This window comes from Zalophus californianus, chromosome 11, assembly GCF_009762305.2.
Source record: "Zalophus californianus isolate mZalCal1 chromosome 11, mZalCal1.pri.v2, whole genome shotgun sequence".
Taxonomy (NCBI): Eukaryota; Metazoa; Chordata; class Mammalia; order Carnivora; family Otariidae; genus Zalophus; species Zalophus californianus.
Genome location: NC_045605.1, coordinates 96826087 through 96853557, shown reverse-complemented (window position 1 = coordinate 96853557; position 27471 = coordinate 96826087). Strand labels below are relative to the sequence as shown.

The 27471-nt window shown below is 64.0% G+C and overlaps 4 protein-coding genes across 7 annotated transcripts; 2 read left to right on the top strand and 2 right to left on the bottom strand.

Moving 5' to 3' along the window:
• Positions 1–362: 362 nt before the first annotated feature.
• Positions 363–1213, top strand: LOC113915279 (protein capicua homolog). The gene is made up of 2 exons (XM_027581109.1): positions 363–652; positions 983–1213. The coding sequence occupies exons 1-2, from the start codon at positions 464–466 to the stop codon at positions 1166–1168; spliced, it is 375 nt and encodes a 124-aa protein (XP_027436910.1). The 5' UTR covers positions 363–463; the 3' UTR covers positions 1169–1213.
• Positions 1214–1630: 417 nt separating this feature from the next.
• Positions 1631–8521, top strand: CHRM4 (cholinergic receptor muscarinic 4). Of its 3 annotated transcripts, none has more exons than XM_027578537.2 (2): positions 1631–1768; positions 6678–8521. In XM_027578537.2, exon 2 carries the CDS (start codon positions 6707–6709, stop codon positions 8141–8143), a length of 1437 nt encoding a protein of 478 aa, XP_027434338.1. In that variant the 5' UTR covers positions 1631–1768; positions 6678–6706; the 3' UTR covers positions 8144–8521. The 3 variants fall into 3 exon arrangements, with proteins under 3 accessions (XP_027434338.1, XP_027434340.1, XP_027434341.1); XM_027578539.2 differs by lacking the exon at positions 1631–1768 and adding an exon at positions 3602–4777; XM_027578540.2 differs by lacking the exon at positions 1631–1768 and adding an exon at positions 4912–5018.
• Positions 8522–8713: 192 nt separating this feature from the next.
• Positions 8714–11137, bottom strand: MDK (midkine). The gene is given in 5 exon segments (XM_035722729.1): positions 8714–9753; positions 10468–10629; positions 10752–10917; positions 11063–11101; positions 11104–11137. Coding segments are annotated over 4 exon segments (261 nt in total). The 3' UTR covers positions 8714–9753; positions 10468–10607.
• Positions 11138–12834: 1697 nt separating this feature from the next.
• On the bottom strand, positions 12835–25752 carry DGKZ (diacylglycerol kinase zeta). Of its 2 annotated transcripts, XM_035722728.1 has the most exons (31): positions 25025–25752; positions 24569–24677; positions 24017–24112; positions 23618–23695; positions 22478–22534; positions 21997–22065; positions 20993–21064; positions 20765–20881; positions 20592–20663; positions 20259–20354; positions 19904–19986; positions 19741–19801; positions 19543–19657; positions 19315–19454; positions 18698–18776; positions 18473–18528; positions 18228–18290; positions 18052–18125; positions 17852–17963; positions 17315–17514; positions 17050–17150; positions 16856–16935; positions 16698–16767; positions 16513–16553; positions 15962–16101; positions 15133–15164; positions 14935–14976; positions 14369–14491; positions 14243–14276; positions 13922–14021; positions 12835–13622 (listed from the first exon to the last, which is right to left on the bottom strand). In XM_035722728.1, the coding sequence occupies exons 1-31, from the start codon at positions 25735–25737 to the stop codon at positions 13506–13508; spliced, it is 3342 nt and encodes a 1113-aa protein (XP_035578621.1). In that variant the 5' UTR covers positions 25738–25752; the 3' UTR covers positions 12835–13505. The 2 variants fall into 2 exon arrangements, 1 of the variants encoding a protein (XP_035578621.1); XR_004819398.1 differs by lacking the exons at positions 12835–13622; positions 13922–14021; positions 14243–14276 and adding an exon at positions 15358–15416 and having other exon boundaries at positions 14451–14491.
• Between the last annotated feature and the right edge of the window lie 1719 nt (positions 25753–27471).

Genomic DNA, 27471 nt, shown 5'->3' with positions numbered 1-27471 from the left:
CATATGAACCAACTGAGCCCCTTTCTTCATCTGTGAAGCGGGGGCAAGAACAATATCTTCTCTCCTCCTTGGTTATGAGGCTCATGGGAGACCAGATCATTCACATAAAGGACGATGGCTTTTCACTCTAAGCCTAAACAGCCACTTCCAGCTTCCCTGGGGAGCACCGGAAGACCTCTTCCTCATTCAGCATGGAGAACTCCACACCAAAAGCCCCGCAACGCTGGCTCTTGCCCCAATTCCCGCCCCTTCTCTGGCAGCTCCTGCCGCCTCCCCTCCACTGCCTTACCCGCCTCCACCGCCCCCCTCACAGCCCCCCGCCCGGTTCTGCGGGAGGGTGGAGGGGCGGGACCTGAGTTGTTTTTCAAAGAGAAGGAACCGGCGGTCTTAAGGTTCATCGGGTGTTTGCGCTCAGAGAGTTTGGGGTGACAAGCTTCAGGACGTGGGCGTGGTGGGGGGAGGGATGAGTCCGGCCCTGGCTGGCCCCAAGCAGGGTCGTGTCAGATGGAGGCAGAAACGCGGCTGCCTGGTAGCGCGGAGCGGAGCCTACAAGGTCAGGGTCGAGGCGGAGCTCTCCGAGGTGCTGAAGCCACCCGACTCGGTCCCGCGGACGCCCCAGCCGCGGACTCCCGGGCCCTCCCGCTCCTCACAGGCAAGGCCCCAAGTCCCCAGGCCCCGACCCGTGCGGTTCCCGGAGACCTCAAAAGACCGCTCGCCCTCTGGGGCCTCGTTCCAGGCTCCGCCCCGGGTGACCTTGGGCACTCAGCTTTCCCTCACAGGCATCGGTGAACTCGCCCTCCGGCCGCGGCTGGCTGGGCAGCGCGTCCCATCCCGGAGCTGGAGAGAGGATGCACACCCCTTCCCCGGCCTGGAGCGCGGGAGCCGGGAGCCGGGCGGCGGGGGTGGGCGGCCGGGCAGGGGTTGTGTGCGATGGGCGGGCTCCTCTCTCCCTGGCGGACTGTTGCCTGTCTTCTCTCTCCAGCTCCTTCCTAGGCCCCGACGGCGCCCGTCTTCTCTGATAGCCCGGCGGCCAACATGCGGCCCTGAGGCTGGAAACTGCCGGCCCTCGGCTCTCTGCCCCGACGGAACCGTGACGGCTGAGCCGACCTCACCCACCCGTAACCTCTTGCTGGGGTCAAACACTCGCGCCTCCGAGGTCCCACTGTGAGCCGGGCCCTGTAGGGAGGGAGGTCCAGGCGGGGCGCAAGACCACCTCCGGGTCCCGGGTGCTTGGTCAGAGCGGAGGCGGAGAGCGCAGCCAGACGGGGCTGCCAGCTCCCTCCCCAGCCCGCGAGGGGGCGCCGCGTCCCCATGACAACGCGGACACCCCACCCCCCCCCACCCCAGCCTCCCGGGAGGGCAGCGCCCCCCGCTAAGCCGTACTGCCCACCGTGGGCGGTGCCCCTACAGTGGCCGAGCGCGGAGCTGTCGGCCAGCTCCAGTGAGGGGCGCGCGTAGCTGGGGTCCCCGACGCCCCGGGTGGTGCCCCCCGCGCGTCGCAGTTGGGTGGCCGGCCCGGGGCGGGCGGCGCGGCCCCACCAGGATTGGCTGCTTCCCCGTGACATCACGCGGCTCGGGGAAAAGTGCGAGCGTGAGTGCGAGTCGAAGCCACAGCGCCAGGAGCTGCGGGCGGAGCAGGGGCCGCCCCTCGGCACCCCGTCCCCGCCCCCGGCCCGCGGCCCGGCCACGCGCCCCGCCCGCTGGCCCGCGGGCCGCGCGCTGGTCCCGCCGTCTGTCAGGTGCGAGGGGACCGGGGCGGAGGTGTCTGGTAAGTGACTCCGCGGCGGCGCGGGGGCGGGGGGGGACTCGGTTGGGGGAGAAGGACGTGGGGCTCCCGGACCCTCTGAGGCTCCCCGAAGGCGGGTCCCACTGGGACGGGGCCCCAGGCTCCTTTGGGGACGAGCGCGGTGCTGGGGGCTGCACAGAGCCCGGGGGTGAGGGGCCCCGCTGGAAGAAAGACCCGGAGTCTCGGAAGCTTCTCCAGGTGCGCCTCTGGGAAGGAATGGACATTCAGGAGGTCGGGGGAGGGGTGCCCGCCCACAGCCCTCAGGGCGCCAGGGGCAGCCGTCGGGGGCGGGACCCCGCACTCCAGCCCTCCCACCTGCAGCTCTGGAGGGCACCAGGCTCTGGAGCCCTAAGGAGCCTTTTTCCCGCCCGTCTCCCCGCCCCCCACCCCCGGCGCTGCCAGCCCATTCGATCCATGAAGTCCTCTATCCGCGACCTTGAACCCCGACGGAAATACCCCTACCCGCTCCTGGCGCCCTTCCCCCACTCCAGGACTACCCCCTGCTGTTGCCCAGGCCCAGAGCCCGGGAGAGCCGGAGCCAAGTCCTGGGCCCAGTGGCGGTAGTGTCAGGCGCAATGCCTTTGCCAAATCCCCTGAGCCCCTTCTACCTCCTGTGAACTCTTGAGACTCTTCTCCCGCCCCAGGGACGGATCCAGGGGCCACAGCCTTCCCAGAGCCCTAGAGTGAATGCCTAAGAACCAAGGACCCACACCCCAACCCCCTCCCCACGGCGTCCAGAGCACGCGCTCCCTTCTCGTCCGGAAAAGGGGGGGTCTCCAGAACCCGGGAAAGCACGGTGCCCACGCCCAGAGGCTGCAGGAACTGCGTGCTAGGGGGTTGGGGGGAGGGCGGGGCACCGGAGAGCCAGGGCCCCATCGACCGGGAAGAAGACCTGGAGGAGCCTCCAGATGAGCCCAATAATAACTCCCAACCCGGCCCTCGAGGTCCGCCCTGGCTCAGGCTCTAGAAACTGGTGCCCACTCTAGCCGCTCGGGCCAGACGGTGAATCTCCTGCAGGGTGCAGGGTTAGAAGTGTGGGTGGGGAAGAATCTTACACTCAACTGACCTAAGCCCGGACTGGGCCTCCCCGTTTTGGGGTGTTGCCGGTACACTCCCGCGTGCAGACTGGGCACCCTTTGGCCATAAAGCTCCGTGGGCATGCTGAGCTGAGCCCCGTGTCCTGTAAGGCCAGTGGGGCGACTCCAGCCGCAGCCCCTCGACAGAAGTCAGTCCCAGGCTGGGACTCCACACCGCAGCGTTGGGGACCCAGGCACCACTGCGCGCTGCCTGAGACGATGCCCCAAGGTCAGGGGGCCCGTGGCAGCCCAGATTGTAGCCTGGCCGCGACCCTTCCCCACCCACGAGCGGGTCACAATCCAGACCCTGGCGCTACACTTGCTTCTCTGCGCTCAGCCAGAGAGTCTCAGCTGAGTCTCCTGGCAGGGCTGTTTGACCCGGACAGGTCACCTACTGTGGGCCCTGCATTTGCTCCTGTGCACAAACTCACAGGTACAGGCATACCCGAATCGTGTGCATCCCCCAGGCCACAGCACCCCGGGCCGCACACGCAGGCACAAGCACGTGTCCACATGGCACGGGCCCGCTCACGCGCACACGGGTCCCCGGTATCCAGGCGTGGCCGAGCGCGCACACACGCACATGCAGACAGCTACTCGCTTCTACTAGCGCTCCCCAGTAATCACACACAAACAGAACTCGCACTCGCCTTCCCGCCCACACGTTCCTCGGCGGGGCCGGGTGGAAGCCGGGCGCCCTTAACTTTCCCACCACGGAACCCGCGCGGAGCCGAGGGCAGCTCCGGGGCAGGGCCTGGCAAGGGTTAGGCGTTGGGGGGGGGAAACCACGTCCTTCCCCTGGGAGGCCCTGCCCTGGAGCTTCCTCTGTGTTCTCGGTCGCGATGGAGTTGGGGGCGGTGGCGAAGAGCCGCCCGCCCGAAGTCCGGAGCTGGCACCCAGGGCTAGACATTGCCATCTAGCGGTGTGCACAGGCCTGGGCAGCGGCTGCTTGCCTCCCCAGATCTCCGGTGGGCCTGGATCGCAGAGAAACGCCCCAGAGAGGGTTGCTGTCAGAATGTCTGCGGGGGAAACCCGAGGGGTCGAGAAAGAGGGTGGGGAGGACGCGCGAGACACCATGCCTCACCCCTTGTGCTGCTGTCAGCTTCCCCTAGCAGACCCAGAGGGGAACTAAACCACCTGTCACCTCCTTGGAGACAAGATGTCCCCCGCGGAGATAAGAGGCCTCTTCTCTTCTGGGAAAGCTAAGTGGGGGAGCCGGAAGGGAGTGGGTGGGGACCCTTAGTTCTTTGGTTTTGAGCAGTGGACAGCAGAGGCAGGAAATCAACCTGAGACAGGTTGAGGTTGAGAAGGTGGCTCCTGGGTTCTAATCCTGCCCCCCCTTACACACCGGATGACTTTGGGCAAGTTAATTAATATTATCCTCATCTGTAAGAAGATACTTACATCAGTGAGATGGGGATACTAATAGTACCTGCCTTATTAGGCTTCTGTAAGGATTAAACCAGATAATCTCTATTAAAAAGCTCAGAGGGATTCCTGACTCCTAGTTAACAATAAACAAGGGCTATTATGTTTTTCATATTTGGCACCTCCAGCCCCATTCCCATCTCACTGGCCTGTGTCCTGGCCCCGGGAGGCTAACGGGGCTTTCCTTGGTGCTGGCGGACAGATCCTTCCTGCCCACCCTGCCCCTGTTTGCACCTGCCTCGGGAGGGCAGCCTCTTCATTCTGGGTGCTTCTGCTCTCCCAGCTCAGAGGGTGACAACTGAAGCTCTCAAAGCTGAAAGGGGGCTGTCAGAGACCCCAGAGAGGGTGGTATTTAGTCTTTGCCCTTGACTCATGTGTGACCTTGGAGATGGCAACACCCTTGTTGAGCCTCCCCTCCTGAGAACCAAGGATTTGGACAGGCGAACGTGAACTGCCAGGCCAGGAGGCTGGGGCTGTGTCTGCAGAGGTGAGTGAGGGGGTTTGAGGCCAGGCGTGGGGCAGGGGGTGGTCACCCTGGCATTTGCCTCCAGCCTCTGGTGCATTTTCATGCTGCAGATGCAAAGTTTAGTTGCTGGTCCCCATAGCTGCTCGGGAGGGGTCCGCGGACCGAGTCCTCTCTATTTTGCAAATGAGAAAGAGAGAGGCGGGAAGGTGAGGTGGCTGGTCTAGAGCCAGGACCCTGCTGGCCTTGGAGCCTGGGCTGCTGGGTGAGTGCTCCTTCCTCCACACCGGCTGGCTCTCCCTCTCTCTCTCTCTCACACACAGACGCTGAGTATACGACAGCACGCGGGGCTGGCGGGGCTGGGATGGGGCCCGTGTGCGTGTGTGTAATGATGCTCGTGTTGGCGGGTGTGAAGGAGGCTGGGCTGAACGGCTGCCCTGGCACAGCGCACTGGGCGTGGGCCTCGCTCACGTGTATGGGAGAGGAAGGCGGGGGAGAGATGAAGAGGAACCTGGGTGGGAGGGGGGTGCCGGCTCAGGGGAGGGGCCATGTGCTTGGTGGGGGGCCCAACCGGGGTGCCCTCGGTATGTCCTGGTGGGCCAGGGGGGCGGTGCCCTCGGGCTGGCTGCGGGCCCCCCTGCGACATTCCCCTGCCCTCTTCCCTCTGGGACACTCTGGGTCCCCTTTGGGTTCCCAGTTGGGCCTAGGGCTGGCCCCGGCCCCTTGGAAGCCATGTGTGTCTTTCCTCGGCTGACAGGCCCTCTTGGCTTCTCACTCCTCCTGGTCCTCACTCAGCCCCTGGCTGTGGATGGTCCCTACTGCCCCTGCACTGTGTCCCCACCCCTCCGCCCTGGGGCTGGGAGGGGGAGCTCGGGGAGGGGCTGCCGCAGTGGTATGCACCTCCCAGACCCTTCTACATGGCACTCTCCTCGTCCTCGGGGGTTCCCCACTCCAGGCCACCCCTGGTCATCCCAGGAGCCTTCCCCAAGGTGGTATCACCGGCTCTTATGGCCCTTTGGGCCTCCGGCTGCCAGAACCCTCAGCTCTGGGGCAGCAGCAGGACGTCAAGGACTCGTGGAACCTTGGGTGGGTTATTTAACATCTCTGTGCCTCAGTTTCCTCATCTGGAAGTAGTGAAAAATAAACGTTTCTACTTCACAGACTTGTCGCGAGGAAGACATTAGTTAATATTGATAAAAAGTACAGAAAGTGTCAGACACTTAGTAGACAATAAGTGTTAGCTGCTAATTTATATTCTTGCCTGTGTCCCCAGTGCCATCTGGGAGGATGGAGGACAGGTCCCCCTCTGATGTTCGGTTACAAAATGACTGAGGAGGTGAATGAATGAACACTTCTGGCCAGAGCTACATGCTGATTCTGGGACCACCGAAGCCCCTCCCCATCGCTTCTCTGGGCCCCACAGGCCCTGGCCTTCTCTTGGCACCCCACACGTGCCCCAGGGCCTTTGCTCTGGCCATTGTCCCCGACTAAACCACCTCTGCGGCTCTTCACATGGCTGCCTCCTTGCCATTGTCCAGATACCCTCCTTGGAGAGGCCTTCACTGATCACCCAGCAAGGAAGCGTCCCTGTCTGTCCTCTGACTCACCCACTGTACTGTTGCCCTGCCTTGTTTTCCTTCTAGCACTTTTTTTGTGGCTCACATGTTCGTCTGTCTGCCCTGATCAGATTGTCAGCTCCGCGAGGGTGGGGGCCGTGTGGGTCTCAATCACCTCTGTAACTCCTGCACCCGGAAGGGTGCCTGCACACAGTGGGCCCTCAGTAAGCGACGGATGGGTGAAGAAACGAGCACACGATGGGACAGAGTTCTCCAAGGCTCTGCAGGGTGATGTTCCTCTGTCACCTCGAGTTACCTCTCTAAACCACTTCACCAGCTCACCCTTTCCTCTCTCCTTCCTCCTCCAGACGCTGGCCGCCCACCGCCGCTAACCAAAATGGCGAACTTCACACCAGTCAACGGCAGCGCCGGCAACCAGTCTGTACGCTTGGTCACCTCAACGCATAACCGCTACGAGACAGTGGAGATGATATTCATTGCCACGGTGACGGGCTCGTTGAGTCTGGTGACTGTCGTGGGCAACATCCTGGTGATGCTCTCCATCAAGGTCAACAGGCAGCTGCAGACAGTCAACAACTACTTCCTCTTCAGCCTGGCGTGCGCCGATCTCATCATTGGCGCTTTCTCCATGAACCTCTACACCGTGTACATCATCAAGGGCTACTGGCCTCTGGGCGCCGTGGTCTGTGACCTGTGGCTGGCCCTGGACTATGTGGTGAGCAATGCTTCCGTCATGAACCTTCTCATTATCAGCTTCGACCGGTACTTCTGCGTCACCAAGCCCCTCACCTACCCGGCCCGGCGCACGACCAAGATGGCGGGCCTCATGATCGCCGCCGCCTGGGTCCTGTCCTTCGTGCTCTGGGCACCTGCCATCTTGTTCTGGCAGTTCGTGGTGGGCAAGCGGACGGTGCCGGACAACCAGTGCTTCATCCAGTTCCTGTCCAACCCGGCGGTGACCTTCGGCACCGCCATCGCCGCCTTCTACCTGCCCGTGGTCATCATGACGGTGCTCTACATCCACATCTCCCTGGCCAGTCGCAGCCGAGTTCACAAGCACCGGCCCGAGGGCCCCAAGGAGAAGAAAGCCAAGACTCTGGCCTTCCTCAAGAGCCCCCTGATGAAGCAGAGCATCAAGAAAGCCCCGCCCGGGGACCCGGCTCCCGAGGAGCTGCGCAACGGGAAGCTGGAGGAGGCCCCTCCCCCGGTCCTGCCGCCCCCGCCGCGCCCCGTGGCCGACAAGGACACTTCCAACGAGTCCAGCTCCGGCAGCGCCACACACCACACCAAGGAACGGCCGCCCACGGAGCTGTCGACCACGGAGGCCACCACGCCCGCCATGCCTGCCCCTCCCCTCCAGCCGCGGGCCCTCAACCCCGCCTCCAAATGGTCCAAGATCCAGATCGTGACGAAGCAGACTGGCAATGAGTGTGTGACGGCCATCGAGATCGTCCCGGCCACGCCCGCCGGCATGCGCCCGGCGGCCAACGTGGCCCGCAAGTTCGCCAGCATCGCCCGCAACCAGGTGCGCAAGAAGCGGCAGATGGCGGCCCGGGAGCGCAAGGTGACGCGGACCATCTTTGCCATTCTGCTGGCCTTCATCCTCACCTGGACGCCCTACAACGTCATGGTCCTGGTGAACACCTTCTGCCGGAGCTGCATCCCCGACACGGTGTGGTCCATCGGCTACTGGCTCTGCTACGTCAACAGCACCATCAACCCCGCCTGCTACGCCCTCTGCAATGCCACCTTTAAAAAGACCTTCAGGCACCTGCTGCTGTGCCAGTATCGGAACCTCGGCACCGCCAGGTAGGCAGGCAGGGGTGCCGAAGGAGGTGCTGGCGGTCACGTGTGCGCGCTGAGCCACGTGGGCGGTCACGTGGGTGGTCTCTCACGTGGCTGCCGGGGAGCGCTCTGGAAGCGTCCCTCCGTGTTCCTGTTCCCCGACGAGAACTGAGGTGCCCAAGACCCCTGTGAGGCTCAGGAAGAAGCTCTGGCAGGATTCAGAGAGACCAGATCTCGGCTCAGGCTGGGGAGGGTCGGCCCCAGAAGCGTCTGAACCAGGACTGTCCGGCCTGCCTCAGGGAGCTGGAGGCACTGGCTTTCTGGGGCACTGCCCCACTGTGACCAGCCAGCATGGCTGGAAGAATGGACATCTGGAGGGGACCAGAAGCCCGAGATCCCCTTGGGAGGAGCAAAGGAGCCGATGCTTGGGAAAGGAGGCTTGGGAAGGGAGTGGAAGGGTAGGGTCTCCCCGTTCTGCTGTAGTTGGTGCTTTCTCCCCGCCGCACCCCGCATGTAGGCCCAGCCCCTCCTCCCAGGTCCCATTCCAGGGACAGAGTTCGCCCCTTGCTGCAGCTACTCGGCTAGGCGCTGGTTGGGTGGGCGGGTGGGCTAGCTGGAGGCCAGGCTGTTGTGGGCTCTCAGGCCACCCCACCACCACCACCACACTGTCTTGGTCACAGTCAGGATGGGGCAGCTGGGAGGTCAGTGTCTCACACTCAGGAACTGAGGTCTGGCTTCCGGTGGTCCCACGCTGAGCAGAGAGGCCCCCCCTGGTTCTGAAAAGCCCTCCCAGCAGGCTTCTGCGGGCGTGTGAGGGAGGCCTGGGTCTCTGGGGAGAATGGGGGCAGACTTGACCCACACAGGCTTGGGGGGGTCGGGGCCAGGGGGGAAGGCAGGCAAGCAGCCCCCACCTCTCCTCTCCTCTCCCAATGGACAGAACCTTGTCTTGGTAGTGGGCTATACCAAAAGACCTTTGCTTGAGAGTGGCTGAGATGAGGAGTGTCAGTTCCAGGGAGCCTTCTGGGCTCCCTCCCAGCCTTGGTGTGGTCCCTGGAAAGACCAGACTGAAAGGCTCAGGGGACTGGACGGGGGCACCCTTTCAGGAGTCAGTCGGGGCCCTGGAAGCGATTTTCATAACCATTCTGCTTTTTCCATGAGCTCTGGGGAGCACTCACCGCCAAGCCCCCAGCCCCCTGAAAGCCAGTCCCAACTGCCTTCCCTTTCCTTCACAGGTCTCTGCCCCAACAAATTACCACAGCAAACTCCCTGGGTTGGGGCTTTTATATATTAAAGGAAAAGCTTTTATTGGGAAGGAAAAAAAAAAACAAAAAACGACGGTTTATTTATTTCTCAGTAATGGCATCTTTGTGGGGAAGAACAAAAGGGGGTACCGGGATTCAAATCCCTCTGGGGCAGGAGGCTCAAGCTGTCCACAGTCCCCTGTCCCTCCCCATGTGGGACACGTGGGGGTGGGGGGTGGAGGAATGAAAGGGAAGCAGCAGGGTATGATTGAGAAAGCTAACGAGGAGACAAAAGGCACTGGTAGGTGAGCTCTTGGGCCTGTGGGAGGGAGGGCACCGGCCCCGGGCTCCTTGGCATCCAGACCTGGCGGCTAGTCCTTTCCCTTCCCTTTCTTGGCTGTAAAACAAGCAAGAAACAACGTGTTAGCTGAGTTCAGGTGACCTAGTAGAGACGCCGCCCCACCCCTACGCCCCCCGCCCCAGCCTATACATTAGGGAGAAAATTCTGCCCCCTAGTGGCTGTAGATCAGCGGACCCCGGTACCCCGTGGGGGAGCGCAGCCATATTGATGCTGAACCTGCCCCCACACCAACTCCTATACTTTCACTGGGGCTCGGAAAATCTTCCAAGTTCTTGGTCCCCGCAGCGCTCAGCCTCCACCTCCTCCCCTAACAAGTGGGCTGATTCACTTCTGCCCTGATGGCCTCTCTGAGCGGCTGTGAATCAGGAAGCAGCTAAGGGATGGCGGAACAGTTAAGTCCTTCTGATACTAGAAAGGACCCAGGCTGACCAAATGTTCCCTCTGGCTGGAGAGATGACAAAGCCAAGCCCTTCCAGGACAACTCCCGGAATCCTAAGCAAAATGTCCCAACGGAACAGAGCGAGTTTGCACTTCCACTCGGGCCAGAAGGATTTAATAACTCCTCAGCACCTTCTGTGGGCCACGCTCAGTACCTGCCCACCTAAGGTATCTCTACAGACAGGAAAAACCGAGGGCAGAGATGTCAGGAAGTCACCCGCCGCAGTCCAAAACCTCAGGCTTAACTATTCCCCTTCACAGGTGGTGGCAGCCCCCGGCAATGACCCCCACACGCTCCTCCACTTCCCTGACCTTTGGCTTTGGCTTTGGTCTTGGGGGTGCAGGGCTTGGTCACGCGGATGGTCTCCTGGCACTGGGCATTGTACCGCGCCTTCTTCAGGGTGCCTTGGCGGGCTTTGGTGCCCGTGCCCCCATCACACGCCCCCCAGCTCTCAAACTTGTACTTGCAGTCGGCTGGCGGGAGAGCGCCCCAGGTCAGATCTGGGCAGCCAGTGGCTGGAGGCCACAGACCTGCCCAGGTTTCGGCGAGGCTGGGCCCCTCCCCTCCCCTGCCCTCCGCCTGCGCCCCACCTCACCTCCAAACCTTCTTCCAGTTGCAAGGCACCCTGCACCGGATGCGCTGAGTCTGGGCCCCACAGGTACCCTCGCGGAAACCCACGCCGCAGTCCTTGCTGCTGGGGGTGCAGGGCCCCCAGGTCCACTCCACGCACTCGCTCCCCGGGCCGCCCTTCTTCACTTTGTCTAAGACGCACGGGGAACGGAGCTCAGACATACTCGGGGACCGCTTCCTGGGGTCCGGGCTCGGAATCCCGGCGGCCAGGCCCGAGGCTGCCGGCCTCACCGGCCCGTCTCCAGCCCTCCTCCAGTCCCCCACACCCCGTATCACCTTTCTTTTTGGCCACCGCGGAGGCGAGCGCCAGCAGGGGAGAAGGGCGAGGAGGAGGACGCCTCGGTGCTGCATCCTGCGGGGGGAGAGGTCGGGTCAGAGGCCCCGCCCGCCCCTTTCCCCACGGGGGCCGCACGCGCGCACCTCCCACCCCGGTCCCCACGCTCCAGGCCCACGGGCCGCGGCGGCGGCGGCGGCGGCGGCGGCAGGAGGGCTCTGGGGTCGGCCCTCGCCGCTAGTCGGGGCGCACAGCCGGAGGCGTCTCCCTGGGGGCGGCCTGGAGCCCAGGACGCAGCTCAGACCGCCACACGCCTCCGGGCCCCGGGTCGCCTGGGGCCCAGCGGGCGAGGGGCCGAGGCCGCCGCCGCACGTCGGCCGGGGCCCCCGCGCGCTCACTCGCTCGCTGCCCGCCGTGCTGCGCTCCTCCCGCGCCGGGCCCGTCCCGCTCCGGCGCCGCGGCCCCTTTTGTCTCCAGAACCGGTCTGAGCCGGTCACATGGGGCCCCGCCCCCTCCCCCCCCCCCCACCCCCCCCCCCCCCCCCCCCCCCCCCCCCCCCCCCCCCCCCCCCCCCCCCCCCCCCCACCCCACGAGGAAGGACCCGCCCCGCCCCCTCCCCTCAAACCCGCGCCGCCCCCGACCCCGGCGTCCCCGCCTTCGCTCCCGCCCTGCGCCCCCGGGCGCTTCTACCCCGGCTTCCCGCCGCGGGTCCCCGCACCCGCCCCGTTCACCCAGCCCGGGCCGTCCGCGTTCAGACGACGGGCTCTGCCGGCTTCCCCCCCCCCCCCCCGCCCATCTTCCGAGCCCGGGGTCTCCCGGCCCCAGGCCCCTGTCCTGCCTTGGCTCCCCCGGCCCCTGCCCCAGCCCCAGCTTTCCGCCGCCGCCTCTGCCCCCTCCCCGGGGCCGTTCTCTTTCCCCGCTGGACGCCCGCCTTCCTTCCCGGGGAGGGAAGACTGGGAGGATGGGGACTTGGGAGGGAGCTCGGAGCCCCGGGGGTTTCACGGGTCCTGGCGCTCGGCGCGGGGCCCGCATTCCAGCCTGTGTGCGGCTCCGTCCCCGGATGACTGTTTAACCCCGTCGAGGACCGGCCCTCTGCGCCCCCTTAGCTGCTGGGGAAGGAGCGCCGGGCCCCACCTCGGGTCGCTTCACCAAGTGTGCAGGGAGCCGCTCTGCTCAGTGCTCGGGGAGCCCCAGAGAAAGCGCTCGGGCTCGGGGGACGCGGACGGCGCCGCGCCTTTCAGGAGCGCAGGTTTTCGGGGGCGGGAGCTGGGGGAAGTTGGGGTGTTGGGGAGCAGCCCGCAGGTCTGGATTTGGTGAGGCTTGGGAGCTGACAAGCGCCGTCTGAGAAGTTCCAGACCCAGCCAAGGCGGCGGCTGCAAATGCCCACCCCTTCCGATCCTGGGGCCTTGGGGATCACCTCACCCGATCCCCTAAACAGCAAAAGTAACTGGGGCCTAGGGGGAGAGGGCTTGCCCAAGGCCACAGGGCAAAGGGACCGAAGAATCCAGGCCTCGCCCCCCGCCCCACCTCTCTTTCACTTTCATTGTTGTCGTCCCTGCGGGAAGCGGGAAGCGAGAGGAAATCAGCTCCTCCCCCGGCCCCGCCGAGCCGTGCCGCCAGGCCGAGGTCAGGTCCCGGGCAAGCCTGAGACCCCACCCCCAAACGGGAACCAGGACCCCCCAGAAGAGGGTCTGCAGAGGCCCAGGGCGTCCAGTCCCCCCACCACCAGACCCCGCTGCTTCTGGAAGACCTCCTCCGCAAGAAAAGAAGGGCAGAAAGGAAAAAAGTCCACTTTACTGAGTCACACCCAGCTGTAAACATGTCACCACGAGAGCCCCACTCCAACCCCCAGGCCACACGGTCGGCGGTGGTGAAATGACTGGGTACACGGGGAGGGTCTCGGGGGCGTAGGCGCCAAGCAGGGCGGCGGGCAGGCAAACGCAGCAGGCTCTGTTTCCGGGAGGAAGCCCCCCGGGGGTGGGGGTGGGGGGTGGGGTCAGGGCAGGAGAGAGGGCCCAAGCTGTCCGCAGGCTCAGAGTGGGGCCCTCGCGGCCCAGGCGGCTTAGGAAGCCTCTTCCCAAAGGCTCCCTGATAAGGGCCCCAAGCCCCGCTGCCCTCCCCCTCTACCCCTAGCCCCCAGGGAGGGCACCCGCTGCAGGGAGGGTGACGGTGGCCCTGAGGTGGTCCCGCCCCAGTCCCCCAAAGGCCTGCCCGGTCCAGTCCAGTTTCCTGTTCCCCTGTCAGGCCCGGGTCAGGCTGGGGCCTCAGGGGGACAGGTGGGACCCCCCAGCTCCTCAGAGTCCAGCCCCAGGCCTGGGCGGCTCCACAGGCGGCAGCACGGGGCTCCTTCCCTGGGGCACGGGTCCCCCCGTGGTCATCCGACTGGAATGTGGCAGTGAGGTGGGCAATGAGGGGCTCCTCCCCTGGCTGGCCCTGTCCCTCCTGCTACACGGCTGTCTCTTGGTCCTCCCGCTGGATCATCTGGTAGTGCTGCCGGTTCTCCAAGTAGGCAGCGAGCTCCGTGTCCTGAGCCTTCTCGGCCCGCTGCCGGGGAGTGTCGCCCTGGGGGGGGGGGGGCTGCCATCACTTCAGGGGCCTGAGGAGAGGGCGGGGGACCTTCCCTCCAGGTGGCCGGTGAGCAAAGGAAAAGCTTCCGAGGACAGGCAGTCGTGGGCTGCCCACCCGTCCCAACAACCCCTCTCCAGCGCAGGCTCAGGTTTTTCAGAGTCCGGAGGGTGTTGGTTGAAGGACAGCTTCCAGTCCTAAGAGGTGGCTCTCCTCCATGGCTCCGTGCTCACAAGGGCCCGCGCTGGGGAAAGGGCTGCTCTGTGGCCGCGCGGGCTCCCTGCCAGTCTGCTCACCTGCTGGTCTGTCTTCATGAGAGAGGCCCCCGCCTCCACGATGTAGTGGCAGATGGTGCGCTGGCCCAGGGCTGCGGCCTGGTGCAGACAGGTCTCCCCGCTGTGGAAACAGGGGCTGGCTGTGGACCCCCATCTTGTCCTCGGGGCCCTCTGTCCCGTCTCCAGAGGGCGGTCAGACACAGAGGGGAACACGGGGCTGTGGGGCAAGGGCCGAGCGGATGTGGCCTGTAAGGGTTTCTAGGCTCAGCCGAGTGGGAGGAGCTACACGAAGACGGGGCAGTTTCCAGGGTGCCCAAGGTCTCGCGCTGCCCAGATACTCACTTCTCCTCCACAGCGTCAAGATCTCTGGGGGGGGCTTGGAGGAGAGGGGAGGGGGCGGTCAGGGAAGCCGGCCATCTCCCCCCCCTCCTCCTGCCCTGGCCCCAGGGCCCCAGTGGCCGAGCTCACCGTGGTCCAGCAGGTAGCGGACCACATCCTTGCTGCCCGTGCTGACGGCATGGTGCAGGAGCGTGCGGCTCTGCTCGTCCCGGTGCATGAGGTCACCCCCAGCTCGGTGCAGCTCCTGGAGCTGAGGGTAGGAGGCAGAGCAGGGCTGGGGCTCCTCACGGCCACCCGCCTGCCAGCCACAGAAATGTCCCCCAACTCCCATAGGCCCCAGGCCTGACACTACCGTGCTCACACACGTCATCCCTCTGGGTGTCTTTCTGAAGTGCAGGGGAGAGACCCGGGGCTTCTAGACTCCCTGGGAGCACTGAGCACCAGGCCCTGGGGCCTGTGGTTCCTCTAAGACTTGCTCCTCTCTGAGCACCGGGGACAGGCAGACTGTGCTAGCAAGCCCCTACGAAGGGACACTGTGAGCTGTGACAGGGGCCAAGGCGGAATGGGACAATCAGCACGGAGACCCTGCAGAGGGCCAGACGATGACAGGCTAACTGGGCCCCACCCAGAGGCCCTGCCCCCCAGGGCGCGCGAGCTCGGGGCGGGCGGGTGGGGGCCCGAGCCCTCCTAGTACCTACAGAAGTTGTTCCTCTTGGCAGCCTCAATCAGCTCCTCACCTGCACGGAACACCTGCCCGTTATACCCTGGGCCGCAGACGTGCTGGGCGGAGGCGTGGGCCTGCCCGGGCGCAGGCCCTGGCTGTGGGGGGGCTGTGGGGGCTCCACCCCCACTCCCACCCCCACCCAGGACCAGGGAGAAAGGAGAGGCCTCACCTTTAGGGGGCACCGCATCCCCTGGCAGTGACCTGCAAGCAGAGCAGGATGAAATGGACCCTGCGACAGCTGTCACCCGCCCCTGCCCCAACCAGGGGGCGCCCTGTGTTCTGTCAACAGTTTATTGAGTGCCTCCTACACAACAGGTGCCGCGCCGGGGGGGGGGGGGGCTGGCGACACAGCAGTGAACAAGACACACGGAGAGCTTGTTCTCACGGAGCTTACATTCTAGTCAGGGAGACACACGTCAACAAAGAAAGAAGGCCTCCTTGGAGCGGGAAGGGCTACGAAGAACACAAGGCGGCGTGCTGTGATCTCACAGCAACGGCAGCCGGGGCTCCTGGGAAGACTTCTCTGGGGAGGAAACTCCCAAGCTGAGGGGTGAGCGGCGCGCGGAGCTCGGGGAGGACTGGGGACCGTCCTGAGGCGGGCACACTGGAGGCCGCGAAGGGCCGGGAAGGGCACGGCGCTGGGCAGTGCGGATGGAGGGGAGCTCGGGGGCCCCGGCTCAGGCTGCCGTGCTCGGATGTTGGGGGACAGCAGACAGGACTGCAGAAGAGAAGTCAGAGGGGGAGCCCAGGTCTCCGGCCAGCGCAGCAGGGTGGATGGCGACGCCACTGCCCCGGGGAGGCGGCGGCAAAAGGGCTGGTCAGTTGGGCTTTGGCCAGGGTTGGTTCTCTGCCAGTGACTCGGCCAGGGAGGGGCCTGTGGGGACCAGGCAGCCAGCTGGACAGTGGACATGTGTCTGACGCTGAAGGCAGGACGGCAGGAGGTACCGGCTTATAGGTGGGGTTTCGAGCCAGGGGACTGGAGGAGATGCAGGACTCACCGGAGCGTGGGTGAGCAGGGGGAGGTGGGGAGAGGGGAAGTGGGGGTTGGGAGGTCAGGCCGGGCCGATGCCCCCAGCAGCTCAGGGTCCAAGATATAAATCTCGTCCTGTGCGATCTCAGTTACATAGTTGAGGTGTTCCTGTGGGTGGGGAGGTCAGGGGCGAAGAGTCAGGACCTTCCAGGGTAGCCGACGGCGGCAGTACAGATGCAGCCAGGCCAGGGGGCCCGGAAAAGCCTCCGGCAGGCGGAAGCTGCATGACGGGCCCTGCCAGTCCTCCTCCCCGCTGCCTTCCCAGCTCCTTCCCACTGCTGAGCCTTTGCCAGGGGCACCCAGCACCTGACCAGAAGTGCCTTCACCTCTGTAGCTCACCGGCCCCTTTTCTGAGCACGCCAGCTCCCTCTGCCTGTAGGCAGCGTGCCTACACCCTATCTGTGAGCATGAACAGGTGTGCAGGCACCACCCAGCAGGCCGAGGGGCAAGCCCGTCTGTGGAGGTGCGGGCAAAGGCAGAGGGGCCCCGGGGTGGCCCGGAGGGACTGCGAGTGCTCACCTGGGCCCGGTCGATCCTGTAGAAGCGGCTGGCAGTGGTGGCTGTGAGGGGGGCAGAGAGCTGTCTGAGGTGGCAGGAGGCCCTTATCCAGGCCCAGATAGTCGCTGCCCCACCGGGAGCCCTGCGGGAGGGGGCAGGACACAGCCCGGGACCCGTCAGGTTGCTGGTCCTTCGGGGCCACTCACCGTCTAGGAAGCACCACTTAGGGGACAGTTTCTGGGAGGTGGGGGACTTGGCTCCAGCACCTTCGGGCTCCTGCCAAGAGAAGTGAAGGCCGAAAGTTGGCAGAGAACAGAAACTAGAGCGGGTGGGCCCACACGGGGCAGGCTCCCGACCCCCTCACCTGCTGGAGCCTCTCGATGTGGGCGCGGCAGAGCTCCAGGTCGCTGTCTCCGGGGACCACCACAGTGCCCAGTGGCACAGCTGGTGGGCAGAGCAGACTGTCAGCGGCTGGACGTACTCCCCTGCCTGGCCCTCAAGGGCCCCCCAGCGGCTCCTTGCCACCCAACCGCCACCCCTCCCCCCCTTGCCACTCACAGGCCTCCTTGAGCTGCTCCTTATCGTAGTGCAGGGCCTCGTAGTCATGCATGCTGACCCTGCTCACCTGGATCCGCAGCTGCTCAGGCACGGGCTGCTGGCTGGGGCACAGGCAGTAGGAGAGCACTCGGGAAGGGTCCTCGACCAGGTGCCAGACCAAGGGGCACCTTCCCGGGACAGAGCAACTGGTAGCCCCATCTCCAGCTGGGGAAACTGAGGCTCGAGAGAGGGGCAGCGTCTGGTGGTGGCTGGGAGGGGAACATACTCGCTGTGCAGGGGGGCGGTGCTCCGCCGCTTGGCCTTCTGCACCATAGTGGCCTGGTTGCGCAGGGCGATGCGAATGCGCGAGGCCGCGAGCTTGCAGGGCTCACCATCCACCTGCACTGGGATGGCCTTGGACGTGGTGAGTACCACCTCACGGCACTGTGTCAACCGCTCGCCGTGCCCGCCCACCTGCAGCGCCGCCTGTGGGCGCAGGAGGCTCAGGTCAGGAGCCGGGACTGGGGTAGTGGGGCCCGAAGCTCTGTTCCCCGCACGAATGCTCTGGCCAGGGAACAGAGCAACAACAATGCCGCAGAGAGCAGAGGGAGGCTAGGACCCCAGTCGGGGTTGGGGGGGGAGAACGAGACCCTGGTCAGAGAAGGGAGGGGGAACCCCGGCCAGAGAGATGAGCATGAATTCTCCCATCTTGGCCAGTGAAGGGGAGTTTGGTGACCCCCCCCCTTCCATCTCAGGACAGTGCTCCTGGTCGCTGTGGGGACAGAGCCAGGGCTCCAGGCAGGCCCCACGTGGGCCCACTCACCAGGGACGTCATGGTGAAGCCAATGACCTCGAGGTAGCCGTCGTCGTGCCGCTGGGGCTCAAAGTCGTGGTGCTCCCCAGGGTGGCCCCAGGGCATGGTGCCCGCGCAGTACCTGAAGGGGAAGGCAACACAAGGGCCTTCAGAGGACAGTCATGCAGGACGCGGACATCAGGGCACACGCGGAGCCCTCCCCTCCTCACCTGGGGATGTTCAGGAAAACAATGCACTGGGGTTTCAGGTCCTGAATCTTGGGGGTCAGGTCAGTCCCGTCACACTGCAGGCAGGAACAGGGGAGGGTGCAGGGCATATACGGTGCCAAGGCGGCCTCCATCCCCGCTGGGCCCACCCACCTTGCCCGCCTGCTTGGCCCACTTACCACCACTCGGATGTGCTTGGCCAAGTCCTTAGAGCTGCCCATCAGGAAGTCAGAGAAGGCTGTCTGTGGGAGAGAGAGGGCGTCACCATCTGGCGACAGGGACTTCTCACCACTGCCCGACAGGGGTCCTGTGGCCTGGCAGATACAGGTATGCAGGGGGCACAGGCGGTAGAACAGTGGGCATGGCAGGGGCAGGGGCGGGGGGGAAAGCGGGGGGCCCTGTTGCTGGCAGATCCCAGACTCACCCCGGCATAGAACATCTTATTCCTAAAGCGACTGTTGAATTTCTCTGGGTTGGCCTCTGGGGGGCGACAAGAACCGGGACAGTCAGTCATTCTGAACCTGCTGGGGCTTCCCAGGCTGGGGTGGGGAACGCGGGCTGAGAACTGCCAGGGGCAAGTTCCGACCCTCTCGGGACCCTCCTGTGTCCTCCCCTCCCCAGCCTCCAGCCTCAGCAAGTGGTTGCCCACCTCGAGACTCATGAAACTCCAGGGTGACGTGGGCATCAAAGCCCAGGCTGAAGTAGTTGTTGAAGACATCCAGGGGCAGCTGGAAAAAGGTCAAGGGCCCAGCATGAGGGCTGGGCCACACAGCCACCTCCCTCCTCTGGCCTGCTCTGGCCACCAGGCTGGCCTGGCCCACGCAGTTCTGGAAGCCTTTCCCACAGTTAACAGGATCCTCCAGGAAGCTCTTCCCTCTAGCCCGCAGCCTGCTTCCAGGTCTGCCCTCTCGGCTCCTAGCTCCTGTGGGGCTGCTCCAAGTGCCCCGTATACCGAACACCCTGGGCCCTGCTGGCACGCTCTTCCCTGGCTTTCCAGTCCCCCCACCCCCGACACTTCGTCCACAAGTGCCGTATTCTGTAGGGGCTCCGTGAGAACAGGGACTTTGTTTCGTTGCTGCTTAAAATGATGCCTGGCATGTGGTGGATATTCAGTAAATATCTGCCCAGCAGCTAGCTTACGGGGTACCGTTATTACCATCGTACAGGAGAGGCCGAAAGTCTGGAGAAATGACGAGATTTGTCCCAAGCCCCAGAATCGGCAAGTGGGACAGAGGGCTTCCCCCATCGAGGCCCTGGCCGACCTACCCGGTCAGTGGCGCCGTCATCACGCTCCTCTGGCCCCGCGTCGGGGTTGGGCTCAGCACGGAGGTCCCAGCGGTCTAGCTGCACCACATTCCCCTCCTCCACGTGGGAGAGTATCTTGGACACAGGCTCATCCGTGTAGCCCTGCGGGAACAAGGCAGGAACTGAGCCTCTCTTGGGGAGAGGCCCCCCAGCCAGCAGCACAGCCCACCCCCGCCTCTGCGCTCTTACCCCCACCCCAGTTGAGGGTACGGGCCAAGTCATTGCCAGTGCCCAGGGGCAGAATGGCAACAGGGGGTGGTGGCTTTAAGCGCAGCTGGTCCAGAGTGGAGAGGATCCAGCCAACCTGGAGGGGCAGAGCAGAAGAGGCCAGGTCAGACCAGAGGGGCCCCAGACTCGGGCCCCCGCTGGAGAGGCAGGAGGACTCACCGTGCCGTCGCCTCCACACGCCAGGATCCGCAGGTTGTGCACTTTGCGGTACATCTCCAGCCTAGAGTCAGAGGACAGGAACAGGGCCAGGGGATGTGCGCCTCACCCTCTGCACCAGGCAAGCCCTCCCCACCATCTCCACAGAGCCGTGGCAAGTACTTACGCCTCCTTGGGCCCTCCCTGGCTCAGGTCAAAGACTTGTCGGGGGTTGAGATACCACAGGAAGGACTGGATGATCTTAGCGCCCTGTAGGGGGCACCGGGGTAGTAGGTCAGGGCTGGTGGACTGAGGTGGGGAGAAGCATGTGAGAAGGAGGAAGGACGTGGCTGTGGGAACCAGGCCCAGCAAGGGGCGAGGGGTGGAGACAGGCTCCAATTTCCTCAGGATCTCTGGGCAAGAGGGATGGGGCAGGAGCCTGCAATGGAACTTGGGAGCATTTGCTGGGGAGGGAAGGGGTGCAGAGCTTGACCCCGCTCCTCCCGCGGAGGCTTTCAATGGAGAGAGGAGGCTGTGCGTACCTGGTTGCCCCCACTCTTGGGGTTCACAAACACCAGCAGGGGCTTCATGAGGGGCGATGGGGTGGGCCTGATGATGAAGGGTCTCCAGCGGCCCTCCTTGGAGACAGAGAGACTCTTAAGGCTCTACCCTGGCTTGACAGACCTCACCCCCATTCTTGGCGGTGCCCCGTCATGTTCCGCCTCCAGGGCAGACCTTAAGGTGGGCCTGGCCACAGAGACGCAACTCGGATCTGGCCTCCCACCTTCCTCAGGGGCCCAGGGAGCTCAGTACTTCAAGAAACAGGCCCCTCTTTCCTGTTCCCCTCCAGGTGCCCACCCAGCCCCAGGACTAACCTCTGGCCCTTTCTTGCTAGATTTCCTCTTGAAGGATGCTCTCTTTTTCTTCTTGCTTGCCTTGAGGGTATTCTGCAAGGGAAGCAGGGACATTGGCGACAAGGCAGGTGGGCTGGGGCAGCTGGCAGAGCCCACGTGTGTGGGGTGGCGTCATGGGTGCAGGCAGGACTCACCTGTGGCCTGCGGGCGCGGAGGATCCAGGTGGGCGGGATGACCACAGCAGCGTGCACGCCCAGGGAGCACGGCTCCTCTATCTGTTGCAGCATGAAGCAGGACACCTTGCTGTGGTACTGGGGGGGGTGGGGGCGCAGCTGAGCTGGGCCTGATCTGAGCCCTGGGAGCCCCCCTCCCAGGGCCACTCAGGGGACAGCCTCCGGGGGGCCGGGGCGAGCACCACTTACTGCCTGCTTGCACCAAGAGCAACTGATGGCCACAATCTCCTTGCTGTGGAAGGTGAACTTCTGCTGGAAGCCCTAGGGTGGGGAGGGTGGTTGGGGCACCAGCGGCCAGGCCCAGAGCAGCAGGCCCAGCCCCTCTTCCGTGGCCAACCTCTCTCCACCCAGGGAAATTGAGCCCATTTTTAAAAATTAAAACAACAAATAGGCCCCTGGGAGCAGGGAGGCCTGCGATTCTCTGAAGTCACCCGCAAGGCGCTGGGTGCACACACCCGATCTGTTAGAAGGGGTCACAGCTAACTCCTGCCAGTGGAGATCCCCTCCTTCCTGACCCCAGACCCCGAAGCCCCCCGGTACATGCTCAGAGTGCTTCACACTTCTTCATGACACCTGTCACATTCATTCCCTTGTTCATTCCACAGACATTTACTGAGGGCCTGCTGTGTGCCGGACCCCGTGCTCGGCACTGAAAGTGAGCAGAGGAAAGAGGGACGAGGCCCCGAGACCTTCTAGATAAGAGCCTGCGCTTACTGAGGGAAACAGAGCAGAAGCAGATAAGGAGTAAGTGGCCGCCACACTGTGGACTGTGCCCAGGAAGACTGCCCGCAGAGTCTGTCTTCAAGCCACATCCTCCTCCAGGAAAGCAGGGACCTCACTACCCAGCTCGGGGCTCAGCACCCAACAGGGGCTCAACAAATACTGTGCTCAGTTACCAAATGAGTACGTCTATACAATTCTCAGAGGGCTCCCGCACGGCTTCAAGGTGGTCCAGCTACACCGCTCTAGAAGCTCACTTTCTTCCCTGCTCTCCCACTCCGTCCAGAGACCTGGGTGTTTTGGGACTGACGGGGCACCTCAGCCGGGTTGGGAGGGAGCCCTAGGACTCTGCACTCAGGAGACACCGTCAGCCACGGGCAGCTCACACTGGACTCATGGCCCGAGGCTCGGGGGCCGCAGGGTCCAGGTCCGGCGGGGAGTGGGCTGGCCCACCTCCTGGGGCAGAGCCTCACCTTCCCACAGTGGCGACACTTGCCATCCTGGCGTCGCCGGTGTACCCAGTGGTGCCGCACAAAGGTTGGCTGGTGGAGGAAGAGAGAGTATCACTAGAGTGAGGGGTGGAGAGGCGCGAGCCCTGAGTGTGGCCTGCACCCCTCAATATATTAACATGAGGCATGGGGCTGCAGGAAGCTCTCTGCAGAAGCCTGTGTGAGGTGAGATCGGCTGGAGGCTTCTCTCCATGGCCTCCAGGTGGGGGCCAAGGCTCTGGCTGGGGGAGAAGAGCAAGGAGGCAAGAGAGGCAGGCAGTGCCTCCCCGCCCCGCCCTGCAGGCAGGGCCAGCCAGGGCCCTGCCCATCGAGGCCCTCTCCGAGCCTCAGCCCTGCACCTCTCTGCACCCCAGAGCAGCCTCAAAGGGGCACTCTGGAGACACTGCGGAGAAGCCCCCTCAGGAAACCTGGGGCCTCCTCACCCATAACTACCCTGGGCACTTACCTCACGGATGTTCCTGGAGCCTGATTCGCGGAAGGACGGCTTACAGCGGAAATTTATCTGTGAAGCATTGCAATGACCACCCAGATGTCAGAGCCTCCTTTCAGGGGCTCAGGCATCTAGCCACCTTCTCCAGCAAAGTGTCACTCAGGGTCAACCTCACAAGGCAGGGATAGCCCCAAATCATCCTGGGAGCTCTCAGAATGTAAGACCCCTCCTCTCCACTAGCCAGAAGGACCCTTTCCTTCCTCTGTCAGCCCGCTGGGATGGGGGACACTGGGAGTGTCCACCTCCCCCACTAAAAGGCAGCATACTGTACTCCCCCCAGATTTTCCCTCACCCTTCGAGGCGCGTGCAGGCGCCCTGATCCTTGCTGGCAGACCTGTGCTGGCCGGTCCCTGGAGACCATTAGCTCGTCTGTGGAAACTGGTTTGGTCTCCACCTCGGGCTCTGGAACGCCTGGAGCTAGGTTTGTTTCTCTTTTCCCAACCGTCCCTGCTTCAGCCTCAGCACAGCTGTGGGGAAACCCCGCTCTAGGAGTCAGGGGCTGGGGCAAGCGGCCCATGTTAGCCTCGTCCGTGCTGGTCCGAGTCCTACAGGTTTTCCCGTGTGCTGACTGGGGTTTCTGCTGCCTGGGGAGCCCTCCCACCCTCTGCCCGGACCTGCCTCCCCAGTGTTCCCTCTACTTCCCTTTGGAAGCACGGGGCCCAGACAGGCCACCAGCTGTCGATGCACTGCGGACAACTGTCCTTAGGGAAGGGTCTCTAGGGCAGGAGCGTGTAGTGGACAGGGCCAAGCTTCGGCAAGACAACGGCCCCTTCTAAATGTGGACTTTGGTGTGGGTAAAATGGTGTCTTGGCCGTCACTCACTCATTCATCCCACTAATAGTCAGTGAGCCCCACTCTGTGCCAGGCTTGTTCTGGGCAGTGGGGGTAGGATAGATAAAAAGGGGGGAGACAGGATTCAAATGCAGGCATTTCAGCTCCAGGGTCTTTGGCTCTACACCACCACGCAGGCTGGGACGCTCTTGGCAGGTGAGGCATGTAACGTGAATATGCGTGCAGAGACACACACCTGTGTGTACTAAGATGCCTTCGGCACCCAAAGGGGAGGGGCGGAAAAGGCTGAGCACCCATCCTCACCTTCTCCAGCTGTTCGATGCAGGGGGTGTGCACCACGATCTTGCAGGCTGCACACTTTCTCCGGGACACTGATTTCTGCTGCAGAAAACGAAGAGAGGGCCCTGAGGCACCAGGTAACTCCATCCAGGATGCTGCCCCAGGGCAGGAAGAGAAATCCTTACATGTGCCCCGGCACAGCTGCCCTCTGTGTTCACTGGGAATTCCCAGTCCTGGCATCAGAACACAGCCCCCATTCCTCCTGCCGTCCTCAGGCAGCCCTCAGCAGGGGCGCTCAGGGGAGTGTCTTGTTCCCACCTTCCCTGGGAAGGGCTACAGCTGTCAGGCCGGCAGAAGTACGCCTACAGGCTTCTAGACCCGCTCCACCAGCAGGGGGCAGCATGCCACCCAGGGCTCACTCACCAGCATCTTAGCTACACAGTACTGCTCCCCAACATAGCAGAAGTCCCCCGACACGTTGGTCTCGAACCAGATGTGTTCCCCATACGTCGCGGACTCCTAGACCACGAGATGAGCATGCTCAGCGCAAACCTGCTACCCGACCCATCAGTCAGTCCCTGCCCTGCCCTACAGACTCACCTCTCTCCCAAGACAAACCTGCTCCAGCTACCGCAATCTACTCTGCTCCATCCTGTTTCCCCACTGTCCCTACTCTTTTTTTTTTTCTTGAAGATTTAAAAAAGTTTTTTTTAAGTAATCTCTACACCCAACATGGAGCTCAAACTTACAACCCCCGAGATCTGGAGCCGCAAGTTCCACCAACTGAGCCTGCCAGGCGCTCCTCCCACTATCCCTGCTCTTGAGGGCTTGGTTCAAACGTGGCCACCCCAGCAGGTCTGCCCTGATCCCAAAGGCCCATGGACTCCTCCCGCAGCTGCCCCCCACACTTCCCTCCACCTCCAGCTGCTGCCCTGGTACCCACCTGTCCCTCCCTCCCAGCACCCTGCCACTCACGCTCCAGTCCACAGTGCTCCGGATCTGCCGCTCTGGCTCGCTGCACAGGGCCCCGGGAGTGGGAGGAGGGGGTGCCAAGTGCTGGAGCCCCGACTTGGTGATGGCTTTCCTGCAGAAAAGGAGATCGCTGAGGCCAGCTGAACACCTGGTGACTCTGCTTCCTTCCCCCCCTTACCTGGGATCTCTGCCCTCACTGTGACTTCAACCCCTGGACAAGACAGGGACCACAGTGAGGAGGGTAGGGGATGCCCCACGGCAGCCTAGGGCTCTGGGAGGTTCCCTGCAGGAGACTTAGCCCTCCTCACAGCCCTTGTGGGGTGCGCTGGCTTCCAGGCACTGTCCAGAGCTATTCCCAAGAGGGGCGGAGGGGTGGGGGTGGGCCACAGGCCAGGCAGAGCCTGGAGGTCCTTCCCCCCAGGCCAGCCCCCTTGCCCTGCTGGCCGCAGCTATACCTACGCAAGCAGGGCACTCCAGGTCTGGGGTCCTGCCGACTTGCGCCGTAGGGCCACCTGGCGCCTGCGGGACAGCGGGCGCACACGGGTGGGCATCAGAGCACCAGCTGCGGTGCCTGAGGCTCTTCGGGCCCCAGGGCCAGGGTGCTGGCCAGGGGGCCGCTGCTGGCTGAGGCGCCGATAGTAACCGTGCAGGCCCCAGAGGGCGTGGTCATACACCACGTCCGCAGGGAGCAGGGGGGTGGAGGGCCGGTGCCGGCGCAGGCAGCGAAGCATGGGCACGAGGGTGCCCCGGTGTGAGGAGGACCCCGGTCTCTTGGCTCCTGGCTGCGTGGCCCTCAATGCCGCAGCGGCCACATCCTCCTCGGGCACGCCTATGATCTCAGCCAACAGCAGGGGTGTGCCCAGAGGCTGCGCCCCGACCGCGGCAGGCTGTGGGGCAAGCACCTCATCCACGACGAAGCGGGGGCTGCAGGCAGGGGGCACGGTGCTGGAGCGCCGGCGGCTGGTGCCCCGGGCCCCCACCCCGCAGCTCAGGAGGCAGCCCTGGAGCTGTGCGCTGGAGCGGCGCCGCTGCACCAGCGAGGAGGAGGCCTGCCCGGCAGGGGAGCGGCGTCGGGCCTTGCCTGTGGGCAGCCCCACGCCACTGGGCCGCCGCTGCCCCTCCCCGGGGCCCGGCGCCTTCCACTGGAAGCGTCTCCTAAAGAAGGTCTCCATGGCAGGGCCAGGTGGATGGCTGTTGGGCAGAGACCGGGAGCATCAGGAGCTGGGCCAGGCTACAGCCCACCCTGCGCCCAGGAGCCCAGTCACAGCCTCTGCCCTTTGAGCAGAGGAGGGACACGGGGGAAGGGGGAGGGCCCACGGCCTCCGACCTCCATAAACACGGTGTTTGAGGGTACCACAGAGTCCTCAGGAGAGCCCACATTTACCACTGCCAGAAGCACTAACACCCCCATCCCCCCGTTATACCCTATGCTGCCCCAGGAGTAATGGGTACAAGGGGCTTCCAGCCAGCCATGCAGCTCCCCTGTCAAAGCACCATGAACCACAAAGTCCTGGCCTTTGACTCCCTCGCCTGAAGCTGATGGAAAAGAAACAAAGGAAGCCGGAAGCCCGCAGTCCTGGGTTCTCGGTTGCAGCTGGCCTCTACGGACGGAGGGGCCAAGGATAAGCCTTTTCTTTGCCCCTCATTGGGCCTTTGTTTGGCTACCGACTCAGGGCAGCTTAGGTTTAGGTGCCCCTCCTGGGCAACGGCACAAACTAAGCTATGATCATAAAACGAGGCTCTCTGGAAAGAAATTCCATCCGGATGAGAGCCCCAGATTCTCTCAGCCCCACTCATGGGGTCAGGCTGAGGGTGGCACTAGAAATGGAGCCGCTCTGACTTAGGGATCAAAGGGCCCTGGGGACCAAGGCCCTCAGGACTGGAGGAGAGCCGCACAGGGGGAGAGCCACCCTAGGCCTCACGCAGGGGCACTTTGTATGGGGAGCAACAAGAGGCCTGAACCAAGAGAAAAGCCTTCCAGGAACGTTCTGGGTGTGCATCTCTATCTCTGAGTCACTAAAAGAAAGAACTTTCCTGTACTGAACTGCTCTGTCTCATTACCCTTCTGCAGAGGCTGAGTATGGATCTCCCATGTGTGAAAGTACTGGCTGACGGCTGATGTCTGAAAACCCTTCCAGCCCTGCTGCCAAGGGAGCCTGTGAACTGCACTTTGTCCAAGGGGCCAACTCTGGAAGCTCCAACTCTCCTGCAGGGAGGCAGAACCCACTGGGACCATCCTTCCTCAAACCATCCTCCCTTGACCTGGGCTGAACACGGGCCCAGCTTCCTTCGCCAGCTCGCCTGCTCCTGGCTGCCCCTCCTTCACAGGCTGCTGGGATTACTGCACCCTCACTTCTTCCGAAGGTGGGGGAAGGGCAGGAAGCCTGGTAGGCTTGGGGGCCGGGAGGGGAATGCCTCCAGAATGCCCAGGGATGCCTGTGCCCCACCATCAGGTGACCTCCTGGACCCTGGCAGCCACAGAGAGGTCCGAGCCACAGCCATGGGACATCTGCCCGGGGCCGACAAGAGAAACCCGTCCGCCTGCTGAGGGCCTGGCAGAAGTCAGGCGTGGTGGTAGCTGGGAGCCTTGGACAAATGATGGCGGGTGCTAGGCTTGAGGCCTCAGGCCCGGGCTGCGTGTCTACTGTCTGTTTCTCCCACCACCCGCTCACCCACTCTTTAATCTGCGACGACCCTGGGAGTCCGGGCAAGCAACACCAGGCCCTGGAAGGGTGCGGGGGTGTTCAGGGAGAGGCACATGGGGCCAAGGTGTCCGAGCTCCTGTGATCAGCAACGGAGGCAGTGTGCCGGGGTAAGCAGTGCTCGAGACTGCCTGTTATAGTCCCCGGCCTCTGCAGGGGACAGGGAGAAGGGCAGGAGGTAAGCTCTGCGGGTAGGAGAACGGG

Excerpts from the sequence above, each read along its gene's own strand:
- DGKZ (XM_035722728.1), bottom strand. The coding sequence starts at position 25,737 with ATGGAGACCTTCTTTAGGAGACGCTTCCAGTGGAAGGCGCCGGGCCCC. Across the intron at positions 20,355-20,591 it reads CTAGCAAGAAAGGGCCAGAG|GAGGGCCGCTGGAGACCCTT; the intron begins GTTAGTCCTGGG and ends TCTGTCTCCAAG. Across the intron at positions 18,126-18,227 it reads CCAAGCACATCCGAGTGGTG|TGTGACGGGACTGACCTGAC; the intron begins GTAAGTGGGCCA and ends TCCTGCCTGCAG.
- LOC113915279 (XM_027581109.1), top strand. The coding sequence starts at position 464 with ATGAGTCCGGCCCTGGCTGGCCCCAAGCAGGGTCGTGTCAGATGGAGG. Across the intron at positions 653-982 it reads GGCCCTCCCGCTCCTCACAG|CTCCTTCCTAGGCCCCGACG; the intron begins GCAAGGCCCCAA and ends TTCTCTCTCCAG.
- CHRM4 (XM_027578537.2), top strand. The coding sequence starts at position 6,707 with ATGGCGAACTTCACACCAGTCAACGGCAGCGCCGGCAACCAGTCTGTA.